The sequence below is a fragment of the Lissotriton helveticus genome, chromosome 5_1, assembly GCF_964261635.1.
Source record: "Lissotriton helveticus chromosome 5_1, aLisHel1.1, whole genome shotgun sequence".
NCBI lineage: Eukaryota > Metazoa > Chordata > Amphibia > Caudata > Salamandridae > Lissotriton > Lissotriton helveticus.
In genome coordinates, this window is record NC_136065.1 from 102,529,944 (window position 1) to 102,543,049 (window position 13,106).

General features: G+C 45.0%; 1 protein-coding gene across 1 annotated transcript in view; it reads left to right on the forward strand.

Annotated features, from left to right (window-relative positions):
- The window catches only part of LOC144754226 (E3 ubiquitin-protein ligase TRIM39-like), a 97,944-nt gene extending 90,289 nt beyond the window's left edge, over nt 1-7,655 (forward strand). Inside the window, exon 6 of the mRNA XM_078641816.1 lies at nt 5,139-7,655. Coding sequence (XP_078497942.1) covers nt 5,139-5,650 — 512 coding nt within the window. The 3' untranslated portion in view covers nt 5,651-7,655. The remainder of the gene's footprint in view (nt 1-5,138) is intronic.
- Nucleotides 7,656-13,106: the final 5,451 nt, after the last annotated feature.

A 13,106-nucleotide genomic window follows, 5' to 3' on the forward strand; every position in this document is an offset into this window, starting at 1 on the left:
TAGGTAAGCTTTTGGAAGGTCTGATAAACCTGCAACTCATAGATTTAGAAGCAAACCAGCTTTTTGATTTCTCGTTATCAGTGTTCGGCCATTCCATATTACTGAGACCACTTTAGTGGCATTCTCTGACCAAATAAGGTGTTCTTTAGACGCCAATTGCCCCATTATGTTAGTATTACTGGTCTTGTTGGCAGCATTCAACACTGTATCTCTCGCTTGCTCCAAAGACTTAGGGATTGTGGTATTTGCAGCTCAGCCCTACAATGGTTTGAGGACTTCCTCACCAACAGAACGAAGACCATTAACTTAGGCTCTTTCAGATTGTACTGTACTACTTGACAAAGGTTTGCCTCGGGCTCTTATCTTAGCCCTACTTTATTTAATATCTCTGTGCACCCCGGGCAAAGATACTAAAATCACATTGGTTGGACCTGTACCCTTATATGGTTGACATGTGGCTACTGCTTTCCTTTGACTGTGAGTCAAGCACATTTAAAGAACGCTTTGGAACTGGCTGGAGAGCGGTTGCTGCCTGGATGACTAAAACTGTCTCAATCTTAATACTAGCAAAACAGAGCTTATGCTGTTTCGGGGGTCTCTATATATAGGCTCCATACTGGTGGCCATCTGATTTTGGTGAAGCCCCCACAGAAAAATTAGTGTAAAAAACCTAGGGACGTACTTTGATAGATCCCACGCTATGAAAGAACAGGTTTGCCATACCACAGGGTTGTGCTTTAAGTTGTTACGCTCGCTAAGGTGCGCTTTTCCTCTTTTTCCTCTTTTTCCGCTTTCTACAAGGAAAAACTTTGTCCAGGCCTTAGTTGTAAGGGCTCCCGGGAAAGGGGCCTTGTTATCTATCTTCGAAGCTTATCTTTACTTATTTATTTCTTTATTTCTTTATAGAGCGCAACATTTATCCCAGGGGATATCACGGCGCTAAGGATTACTGTGATAATTGGGTCCATGGAGTTTGGTGAATCAGATATCATTTTTTGGGAAAAAGGTGTGTTTTGAGTTTTCTCCTGAAGATTTTATAGTCTTTGGTCAGCCTGAGTTAGACTGGGAGCTTGTTCCAGTGTCATCCGGCCAGATAGGAGAAAGTACGGCCTCCCGTTCTGGATTTATTTATTTTGTTTTGGCAAGGGCGAGGTGTTGCGATCTTAGTGGTCTGCGGGGTTATAGAACTGTATTTTATTCTGAAGGATCATGGGGCCTGTATCATGAAGTGTCCTGTGGGCGTGTCCGAGGAGTTTGAAACGGGCTCTTTGATGCATGGGCAGCCAGTGGAGTTGTTTTAGGCACTCTTTTGCTGAGCTACATCTGCCTTTGTTGCATACTAGTTTAGCTGCAGCATTCTGCACCACCTGCAGTCGTTTGAATAGGTAGTCTGGCATGCCCACAAAAAGGGCATTGCCATAGTCCAGTCTGCTAACTAGCAGGGCCTGTGTGACTGATTTCCTGATTTTAGAATCCCTAAATCTTTATTTGATGCATGTGGGCCTTGATTTCTTCAAGTTTAAGAAATGCAAATAGCGATTTTTGACTAGATCTGTATTTGTGAAAACTTGATGCATCCCATTATGCGATTTCTTAATTGCGCTTCCTCCAATATAGAATCCGTATTACCGATTCTGTATTTTATGAAGCGCTAAAATTGCGAAAAATAATATTTTGTGCGAATTTGCTTCATGCATCAGAACTAGCTATTTTGCAATCGGAAACAGCATTTTTTTTTACTGATTCACAATGTTTCCAGTTGCAAATTATCTTGATGCATGTGGGCCACAGTGTACTGTCTAGTAGTCTTCTGGCTAGTGAGCCGTGCTGTCTGGTTCACTGTACCATCCATTACAGTGGGGCTGTTACGTGTAGTTTGCTGCTTAGTGCTGTGTGCAGTTTAATGCAGTCTGCTGTCTTGTACAGTGTATCGGGTAGAGCAGTGTTTCACCTAGTACAGTATTATGGCTAGTGCAGTGTGAGGACTAATGCACTGTGGATTCTAGAGCATATAGACTGCTATCTAGTACTGTGTGCTCCCTACTTACTGCACTATACCATCAAGTACTGTAGGGTCACTGGTGTTGTACACTGTCAAGTGCAGTTCACTGTGTCTAGCATAGAAATTGTGTCTATTGCAAATTGTCCTTCCAGGTACAGTGTGCTCTCTCATGCATAGGGCGGTATAGTGCAGCATGCAATTTAGTAGTGAGTTGGCTAGTAGAATGTACTGACTAGTTCAATGTACCTTCTAGTTGCTGTCTGTTACACTGTACCATCTAGTGCACTGTGCTCTCTAGGCTTGTGGGACAGCTAGAACTGTGCACTATCTAGTGCAGTGTTGTGTCGATTACAATATTTCGTTTAGTACAATGTACCAAATAGTGTGATGTGTTGTCTAGTGCAAATGCTGTCTTGTAAAGCACTGACTAATGCAGTGTGCTTAATTATATTGTCTGCCCTCAATTACAGTTCTCTCTGGGGAAGTTTGCCATGTAGTATGGTGCAGAGTCTAGTGCAATGTGTTTTGTAATATCACTCTACTGTGTATGACAGGTTAATGTCTAATAAAGTGTTCTGTTGAGTTTGTGGTGATACTGAGTACAGTGTTGGCATTAGTGTAATGCTTGGTGCATTACGCAGCATAGTACACTGTGCTTTTTAGAGCAGTCTGCTGTCTTATACAGTGTGCCATGTGTGCTTTTTAAAGAAGTGTCTGCCCGGTTCTTGAAATGTAAAAATTAAACTGTAGTTACTTACTATACTTTAGTGCCTGTCTGCTCTCCCATTATGAATAATGCAATCCTCTGAGAAGTATCCATGATCTTCGTTTCACATTACAGAAGTGCTGGCGCTATCCTTTGACTTTATAGAAGTGCTAGTGCTCATCCTTTCACATTAAAGAAGTGCTGGTGCTCTTCCTTCCATACTAAAAAATGCCTGGTGCTCTTCCTTTCACATTGTGGAAGTGCTGGTGCTCTTCCTTTCACATTAAAGTAGTGCTGGTGCTTTTCCTTTCACATTAAAGTAGTGCTGGTGCTCTTCCTTTCACATTAAAGTAGTGCTGGTGCTCTTCCTTTCACATTAAAGTAGTGCTGGTGCTCTTCCTTTCACATTAAAGTAGTGCTGGTGCTCTTCCTTTCACATTAAAGTAGTGATGGTGCTCTTCCTTTCACATTACAGAAGTGCAGGTACACAGTTCATGACAGTAACGGCCCATTTAAACCTCTGGTTCATTTGAATAGTGTGTGTGTTCTAGTACAGTGTGTCAACTAGTATAGTGCGCCATCTAGTGCTGTTTAGTATTTAGTACAGTGTTCTTTCAAGTGTAGTGTATACAGTACTAGCTAATGCATTGTGCTATCTAGCTCTGTTTGGCCTAATACGGTAGGTGGTATGTGCAGTGCACTGTCTAGTACAATGTGCAGTCTGTTACTATGTTGTGTCTGGTGTAATATGCTGTGTAGTGTGTGTTGTAGTAAAGTGGACTTTGTGTTGCAGTGTGCTTTACGGTTTAGGATCCTCTCTAGTGCATTGTGCTGTTAAAGCAATGTGCTACCTACGGTTGTGTGCTCTCGAGTGCAGTGTGCTGTCTAGTGGGCTGTGTAGGCTAGTATAGAGCTCTTTCTAGTACAGTGTACATCCCAGGACGGTAAACGGTCTAATCCACTGTGAAAGTTAGGGCAGTGCACTGTTTAGTACGGCCTTCCATTCCTCTAGCTAGTACAGTGCGTTGTCTAATTGAATGGACCATGTAGTGCAATGTAGTACAGTGTTTTGTCTACTGCTGTGTGCTGCCCAAATATGTGGAATCATGTAGAATACGTCATGTGTGGTGTAGTATGCTTCATGTGGGTAGTGTGGTGTAGGGCATCATGCGTCCTGTCTGGTAGTGTGGTATAGTGTAGTGTGTGTCATGTGGGGTTATGTGGAGTAGTGTAGCATGCTTCAAATGTGGTATTGTGGTGTAGTAGTATATGTTGTATGTGGTAGTGTGTTGTAATGTAGTATGTCCCATTTATGATGTGGTGTAGTGTACTTTGGTCCATGTATTGTGTAATGCAGTATAGTATGCGTTGTGTGGTAGTGTGGAGTAGTGTAGTATTCTTCATGTATGGCACTCCGCTATAGTGTGTCATGTGCGGTAGTTTGGTGAAGTGTTGCATGCTTTGTGTGGTAGTTTGGTGTAGAGTAGGAAGTGTCAGGTATGCTAGTGCTGTGTAGTATTCATCATCTGTGATACTGTGGTGTGCCATGCTTCATATGTGATAGTGTGGCATAATGTATAAAACTAACGCTTTAAGCTACTACCCAGGTTGTGATCGCCACTGTTCTGTCCCATCTGGACTATGCGAATGCCATCTACTTGGGTCTCCCAAGCTATCTACTCAAGCGTCTCCAGATGGTACAGAACTATGCTGCTAGGATAATCTTGAAGCAACCAAGGTGGCAGGCAGCGACCCCCCCCTTCTCATTAAATTGCACTGGCTCCCGATCATACAACGCTGTACCTTCAAAGCAGGTTGTATGATTTTTAAATCACTGCATGGCAGAAGCCCTAAATTCATCAATCAACTGATCACCAGATATGTTCCCTCCCGCAACCTTCGTTCACTCCACCTAGGCCTTCTTCAGACCCCCCCTTTCAAACTTAAATGCTCTGGCGGACGTAGGTTTGCAACACTTGCCCCCTGCTTATGGAACACCTTTCCACTGGAAATCCGGTTCTGCCAAGATCTTCTACCTTTTCGGAAAGCACTGAAGACCTGGCTTTTCAGACAGGCGTTTTAATCTTCTTCTCTCACCTACGTTGTGTTACTGTCAAACTTAGCGCCAAGAAACTAATCAGTGTTAGTGCGCTCAATAAATGACTTAATAACATAACAATGTAGTATACCACATGGTACATGGTAGTGTGTAGTAGAATGTCCTGTCTATGTAGCGCAGTGTGCTCTTTGGTGTAGTGTGTGCTCTAAATGAATGCACACATTAGTGTAGGGAGCATTCTTGGGATGTGCACTATCTAGCACAGTGTGCTCATTCCAGGTGTGGTTTAGATTAATCCTATAAAAACAATGTAGTAATTACAGCCTGTATTTGTGTCATTAATTCTCTAATTTTGAATTTCTTCTCTGCAGTGATGGTGACTCTGGATCCTGACACAGCTCATCCGCGGCTCCTCCTGTCTGAGGGGTGGAGACGTGTGAGAGGCAAAGGCACAACACAGACCCTGGTGGACACCCCCAAGAGATTCATGTGCTGGCCCTGTGTGCTGGGGAGCGAGGGGTTCACCTCCGGCAGACATTACTGGAAGGTGCAGCTGCTTCAGGAGGGGGAAGCATGGATTTTAGGGGTCGCAGTAGAGTCTGTGAACAGGAAGGGATTCGTCACATGGTCACCTGAAGAGGGAGTCTGGGCTCTACAGTGTTGGAAGGGTCACTACAAGGCTCTCACCTCCCCTCCGACCTCTCTGTCCCCTCGTGAGAAGCCCCTGAAGCTGGGCTTGTATCTGGACTATGAGGGGGGATGGATGTCCCTGTACAATGCTAACTCCTGGGAGCTTCTCCACACCTTCCCGCAGGCCCGCTTCACAGAGCGGCTCTTCCCATGCTTCTACCTCTGGGGAAGGGCTGAGGTGATGCTAGTGTGAGATGTAGTGTTCAAGATGCCCTCCCATCAACCCCCAACACCCAGCAGCAGAGCAGAGGCAGAAGTAGCGGCTGCAGCCCCCGCCATTCACCATACCCCACCCACAGACTTCAAACATGAGGCTGTTTCTGGCCATAAGCGTGAGTGAGGCTGGTGTATGTGGTACAGTTGCCAATCTACGGCTGGCACGAATAGGAGCCAATTCTCCAAAAGCACTTTTGAGAACCTTAAAATATGAACATATCGCTGATGTCTTTCTCTGTAAAAGACTGCAACCCTACTCAGCGTTGCTGACCCTCTACCTTCACCCCCTCCTGTATTGAGTCAAAGTAAACAAACTTACTGTGAGATGGCGGGCGCTTCCCAGGCACAGACAAGAGCTCCAAGTCTGATTATAAGATCTAGACAGGAGACAACAAGCAGATGGGATGTTGGACACAAGTCAGAGCTGCAAGGCATAAATCACTGTCACGCTTCATTCCAGGTTTCTGATGAGTAAATGATGGTTTAGCCTGAGGCATCCTCGTGAAATGCCCAGGTGTATTTGATGTGGACAGAAGGGCTTTCTACAAAACCTATTCAGAAACAGATGTGCGTTGAGGGATGTGACCTTGTGCAATCTTTGCCCCTCTCTTCCTGACTCACAGGAAGGTTCTGGACAGAACTCATTCAGATATAGATGTGCATGGAGAGGTATGATCTTGTATGCCCTCTTTCCTGTCACCGGCCTCCAGCTTCACTACTGTGGATGGAGACTGGTAGACCTCTTTCTATAAGCACCACAGTGAGGACCCATTCACCCTTCTCCTTCTTAAAGCAAGAGTGCAAATTGTCAGGAACCATCATCACAGGAGTCAGTGATCGAATGTCATACTGCAGTGCAGAGTGAGGCTTGTGAAAAAGCGTGCGCCATCATCACAAGAGCCAACGATTGAATGTCATACTGCAGTGCAGAGTGAGGCTTGTGAAAAGGGGCTCACCCTTCTCATCATAACCTGAATACTGTGATTAATGTGATGCTGCCATGCACAGGGAAGCTCGAGCGGTTCACCATCCTCATTCTTATCACTAGCGTGCAGAGTGATTTAATGTGATGCTGTAGGCATAGTGAGGCTCTTGCAAGTCAATGCTCTTCTCTCTGCCCCTCCCCCAGTCTCCCTTGTTACTCCCAATCTTCTCCATTCTTTACTGCCATTGTTTTCCCATCGCGTCCCTTCTCTCTCTCTCTATATCGTCCATTTCTTTCTACTACCACTTTCTTATCTCCCTCCTGTCGCTACCATTGAGCTGCTCTGTCCTGTGACTGCCCTTCTCTATCATGTGATGACTTTCCTGTCTCTCCCCCTCTTTGCTCCGTGTTGACTCATTTCCTGTCCTTTCTTCTCATCCATCACTGGTGCGGTACCTCTGGTCATCGTTCATTCTCTCTATATCTAGCTCTGTCTCATTCTCTTCCTCTTGCTGCCATTATCTTTCCTCCACTCCATCACTCCTGTCCTCTATTCCAGCAGGGGGCTCTGGGTACCAGACTGAGTGCCTTATTCTCCCACCTCCCTGTTTTCTGCCTTTGCCTCAAAGCCAGTTAAGTCTATACCTCAGACACTGGCGAAGATTCAGTGTTGTGGACATAGTCACTTGCTCCGTTTTCTTTTTCCCTTTCCTCTTTCTTCACAGGATACTGGATAGCTGGTCTGAGCACCAAGGTGATGTTTACACTTCTGTCTACAGGGTCTATCTTGCGCACCCTTCTCTAAGGAAGTAGAGCATGTAACTAAAAGATGTGTTCATTTTAGATTCTAATAGCAAATATATATATATTTTTCAGTTTATTTCTGTCACTTCTTTGATTCTCTTCTAACCTGGTTATGTTCACAGTTTTGACATTTCATGTGTATTTATTGATCATTGTATCTGACTAAGTAGGTACTGTTAGAGGCCCTGATGATGCAACTTTGTCATGAAAAATGTTTTCAGACATTTTACTTTGTTGATTAAGAATAAAGAATTTTTCTAAAAAAAAAAAGAACCCTTATGGAATATCCTGCGTTATTTGTTAGACCTATTGATGGTTCCTCTCACACGCCCCCACCGCAACCCCCACTTCCTCCCTGATTATCCCTGTTGTCATTCTGAATTGATTTTAGGATCCCTAGAGCCCTGGATAGTTATGGAGCAGGTTGTGGGTAGGACTTGTCGTCTTGCTTCATGACCAGCCTAGCTCTGCCCTCCCCCAGGCTCATTGGTGGGTGAGGGGCAGGATGTAAGGACTGCGGGGGTGCTGGAATTCTTACCCTGTTGCCCTCTCATAGGAATGCATGGGGATCTGAGTGTCCATGGTAGTTCCTGATGTGAGAGGAGTGCAGGGGCGATTTTAGTATGTGCAAACACGTGAGAAATAATGCTGCGCAATGGTGTGCGCAGATTTATTGGGACTAGTGGAGGAGTGCCACTTTTAGAAGTTGGCATTTCTGTGTGCTGTGAGATGTGAATTGCCTGTCTGGCATGTGAGTGACAGGGGCTGGCTGGTGTGCCTGGCTCCAGGAGTCAGGATGGGTCTGCCCGGTGGTGAATAGGGAGATCTGCATGTAGATGGGAGGGAGGAGTTGCGCCTGGGACCTGAATAGGGCTGTGCCTTCCCTCCACAATGTTGGCTCCACCTTCTGTGGTGTCTGATTTCCCTGGTCTGTGAATAGGGAGAGGGGCTGAGCAAAACAAAGGGCTCCAGAACCAGTTGTAACTTGTTCTCCCCTTGCCCTACAGTTTTAGGCAAAGGAAATCTGTGTATAAAAAGGGGCTGTGACCCCATGAAAAAGGTTCTCTTGTTCCTGACTTGAGGGGGGCATGCTGCTGGGTGCCAGGAGGAACCGCCACTGGGGACTGCCTCCCTGCTGGAGGGCCCTGTGAGCTGGCCCCTGGGCCCAGCCATTCCCCCCCCCCTCATTCTGAAAGACTTTCCCTGGACTTTGGGGACTTGGTGCTAAAGCACCTGGGAAGCTCTAAATATTAATTTCTAAGGGGTGCTTTACTGGGGTGCCTAGAATTTAGAATTTTAGAATTTGTTTATTGTACAGTTAATAAAAACTCACAATATTAAACAATAGATAAAAAGTCGTTGACTGCTTAAAAAAGAAAAAAAGGTTTTACAAAAAGGTGTTGCACATTGATAAAATCACAAGAGTCTATAGTAAATTGGGGAGTCTTTTTCCTGTTGGTCATGGCCTTAATGCTTGTTGTTCTTATGGTTGTAAGGCTGTTGGAGAAGTCGCTGTTCTCCTGATATGATTAATTGTTGCACCCAACTGTCTTCATTTAGTCTTGTGAGTGATTTCATATTTTATTATGATTGCCGTGGCTTTGGTACTTGTGGGCCTTATAGTTTTAAGGCCATTAGGGAAGTCTGCTATTCTCCTGATGCGGTTGGGTTATTCCACCCAAGTGTTATTTCGTTTAGTTTTTTGGCCACTATTTCGAAGTATTTGACTGATCTACAGTTTAACTGGGTCTCTTCAGGGTTGAAACATAGCATCACTGCTTGCCTGCAGGTTTTTACGCCCTTCTGGTTCCATATGGGCCGAAGCATGGAACGCCTTATGTCCACAAGAGCTTTGCAAATACAAATGATGTGTATAAGATCCTTCTTCGCAGATTGGCAAAGGCGACATGCGTTTGATGGATTAGGCCTTTTCCATGGTGCCAGATGACGTGCTATGGGTATGTTGCCTAAGCGCATGTTTAGGAACTTATTTTTTGTGTGAGGCCCGTTGATAGATACTCTTGTGGCTTTGTGGTTCTGTAGCCTTCAAGCACAACCCATCCGTGCGCTCTCTTGGTTAGGGTGGCTCTGTCCTCAAGTGAGGAGACCAGTTTGATGACTTTCGACACTGCTTTTTTAAAGGTCCCAAAATCCGTTCTAGTTTCCCAGAGCGTTTTTAGTCCTAGGCTCTCCAGTGAGTTAGTTAGGTAGGCCCTTGCAGGTGAGATTTCTTTGGCGGTAAGCTCAATCCATAGGTTGGCGTTTAAGGATCCTTGCTCGGCGTCTTTAATTTTACGCCAGCTTTTTATATATTGGCCTTTCCTCTCCACAGATTGTTTCTGCAGTCCAAATTCGAGACGAATTTGTGCAGGCGAAGAGTTTTTAGGGAGGTGGAAGATTGCCCTATATGCGCGACTGATAGTATTGTCTAAAGTACTTGCATCTTTACCTCGCATTGATTCGCTGCCGTAGGAGAGCATAGGCTGTAGGCGAGCTTTTATTACCTGTAAGAGTGGCGCTAATGTCCTGTTAGGGAGAGCTTTCTGCAGGGGCCTTGTTGATGATTGGAAAGTCATGCCCTTCCGGCGAATGGCCTCTAGTTGTTGCTTGAAGGAGCCATTGCCCTCTATTATGACTCCTAGGTATTTATATGAAGTCACCAGTTCTAATCTTTGATTGTCCAGGAACCATGCGGGTTTCCGTTTTTTGTTGTGGTTCATTGGCATGACTTTGGTTTTGTTCATATTGATTGTTAAAGAATTTGCTTTAGAAAATGCGTTAGTTCTGTCCAGTAGGTTTTGGAGGCCAATAGGAGACCGGCTGATGAGGACCAGGTCATCTGCGTAAAGCAGATTTGAGAGCGTAATATTTCCTAACCGAGGTGCGTGTGATGTAACTGTCTTTAGCTCCTCGGGAAGGTCCGCAAGGAAGAGATTGAACAACGTTGGGGCTAGGGCGCAGCCCTGTTTTAGTCCTTTGCTGGTCTTTATTTTTCTTGATAGATGTGTGCCAGATCCCAGTTTTATTTGGACCCAAGTGTCGGTATGTAACATTACCAGCTGCTGTAGGAGGGGGCCTGGGATTCCCCAAGAGCTCAGCTTCCGCCATAGTTTGTGCCGATCTACATGGTCGAATGCGGCGCTGTAATCAATGTAGCACACGAACAGGGAGCTTTTTGCCGTTTTTGCTGCGTCGAACAATAGGGTTAACGCCATGATATTTGTTAGGGTACCCTGGCCCCTCCGGAAGCCCGTCTGTGTAGCTGGAATGATGTTCTTTTTTGTTGCCCATGTTGTTAGATCCTTCAGGATGAGGCCTGCATAGTACTTAGCCTCTACATCTATCAGGGCAATCAGACGGTAGCTGCTTGGATCGATCCTAGCGCCTTTTTTGTATTTATTTATTTTCGATTCTTGTATAGCGCAGGAATTCGATCTCTGAAGAGATCTCCGCGCTTTGTTCTTTCTGAAAACAGAAACTAGACAGTAAGATCTGGGTAACAGTGCGGAGTACCAATGCTGGGCTACTGAATGGAAAATAGGTGCGTCTTCAGGCATTTCCTAAATGCAGGCAGATTGGAATTTAGCCTAAGAGTGAGAGGCAAGGAGTTCCAGAGAGTAGGGCCTTTATATGATAGGGCTCGGCCTCCCTGTCTCTCTTTTGATCCTGGGGATCTGGAGCAAGGCTTGGTTTTCTGAGCGTAGGGTTCGACCTGGTTGATAGGGTTTAAAGATTTCTGTTAGATATCAGGGGCCAGTTCCGAACAAGCATTTGTGAATAGTACAGCAGATCTTAAATTTCACTCTCTGGGCTTATTATCGAGCCACTCCAAGATGTTGGTATTTTTCCTGTTTCCCTTACTTCATTGAATACTGGAGTCAAGGTAATGCTCCAAAAAGCTGGGTCCTGTTTGTATAGTATCGGAGGGATCCCGTTTGGTCCTGGAGCCCCCTCAAGTTTTCCCTTGGAGATTTGTTTAAGGATAGTGTCTGCTGTTTCCTGACCTGATGGTTAATTCTCGGTTATTCTAGGCTCAACTATCATAGGACTGGCTTCGTCCTCTGTTGGGGTGTGGGACCCGGTTGTTTTCTTTTTGGGCGCTTGGTTTGCTTTTTTGGTAGGTGTGACAGTTTTGTCCAATTGGTGGAGAGCTCCCTCTTCCGAATCAACCCCTTTGGCTTTCTTCATTGCAGGGTAGCTTGTGTTAAAGTGAATTGTTAAGTAGTTAGCCCAGTCGGATTCCGGTATTTCAGAGTTGATACCGTTGTGGTCTGGCTGTTGAAGCCTATGAATGGTCTTCCAAAAGCTAGAGCTGTTCTGCTTTGAATTATGTAGAATTTTAGCCCAAAGTTCTTCGTTCAATTGCCTTTTCCTTTCCCAAGTTTTCTTTTGTAACAATGCTTTTGACCTGCGAAGCTGCAGTTGAATTTCCGTGTTATTTGGATCTTGGCGGAGTTGCCTGAGGGTCTTTTTTATTTCAAGCTTGATGTTTTTTGTTTCTGCTGTTACTTTGCCAAGCGTGAACCTTGTGGTATTCCCTTTTTGAGTTTTCTTCCCTGTGGCATGTTTTTCTCCTAGTGCCGCTGTAAAGTCTTCCCAGAGAACAAGGGGATTGTCGATTGTATTGGATATTTCCTGTATTATTGTTTTTGCACTGATTGCTAGTGTTTCCATATCCGTGGTCTTACATCGTAATCGCTTGTAGTTAGCGGTATATTCTGTACACATGCTTCTTATTTCTGCTGCTTGGTTCTTTCAGGTCAGGGCTAGGTGAGCTTCTAGCGGCAAATGGTCGCTCTGAGCTCTGTCTCCTATCTTAAATGCTTGTAGTGTCGTACAGCGGGAGTGTAACTAGCATGAAGTCTAGGTAGGATGAAGTGGTTGACGAGTGGTATGTTGGTGCTGGAGGAATATCCTCTTGTAATTGTCCATTGAGAACACGCAAGTTCAATTGCTCTAGAGCTTTTACTAGCTGTGAAGCAGTGTTGCTATGTTTGACTCTGGGGGTCGATTGATTGAGTTGGGATTTTCCATACTGTGTCCATTTCCTGTGTCATGTCGTCGGTTGCCGGTTCACCAAATAGGTGGAGGTTGAAATAGCCTGCCAGTAGTATGTTGTCCGTTTCCCCATCCTCCATGAGTCTTGTTAACTCTTGAACTAGTTCATTTGACCCAGTCAGCTTATTCTTAGGGTGGATATATGTGTTTACGACGAGTGACTGATGGCTTCCTTGGTTATTATCAGTTGTGAGTGATATTGCCTGTATTGCATTTGGTGGGGTAATATTTATGCTTGATGGTTTGATTTCTCCTATAACTGATATTGATGCGAAGATTACCAGGCCGCCAGAGCAGCGGCCGTACTGTGATTCTTTGCGGCCCGGATGTGTCCAGGCTGTATATCCTTGTAGGGCTATGTCGTTGGGCTCCCATGTTTCCTGGAGGAGAATCAAGTCAAAGGATTGCAAGTAGTTCAGTATTTCGGGGTCCTCCAGTTTGTCGGCTAGTCCGTTAATATTCCAACTGCAAATATTGAGTTTGTTTTTGAAGGAAGCCGCAGTTTTGGTGGCTGAAACTGACTTTGTTTGTCAATGTTGCTTCCTGTTATTGTGCGGGTTATTGTTTCTTTACATGGAGCTGTTTGTTGAAACATTGGGTTTTTGCGATTTCGCCAGGTATTTTTCCCATCCTGGGGAGTAGCTTC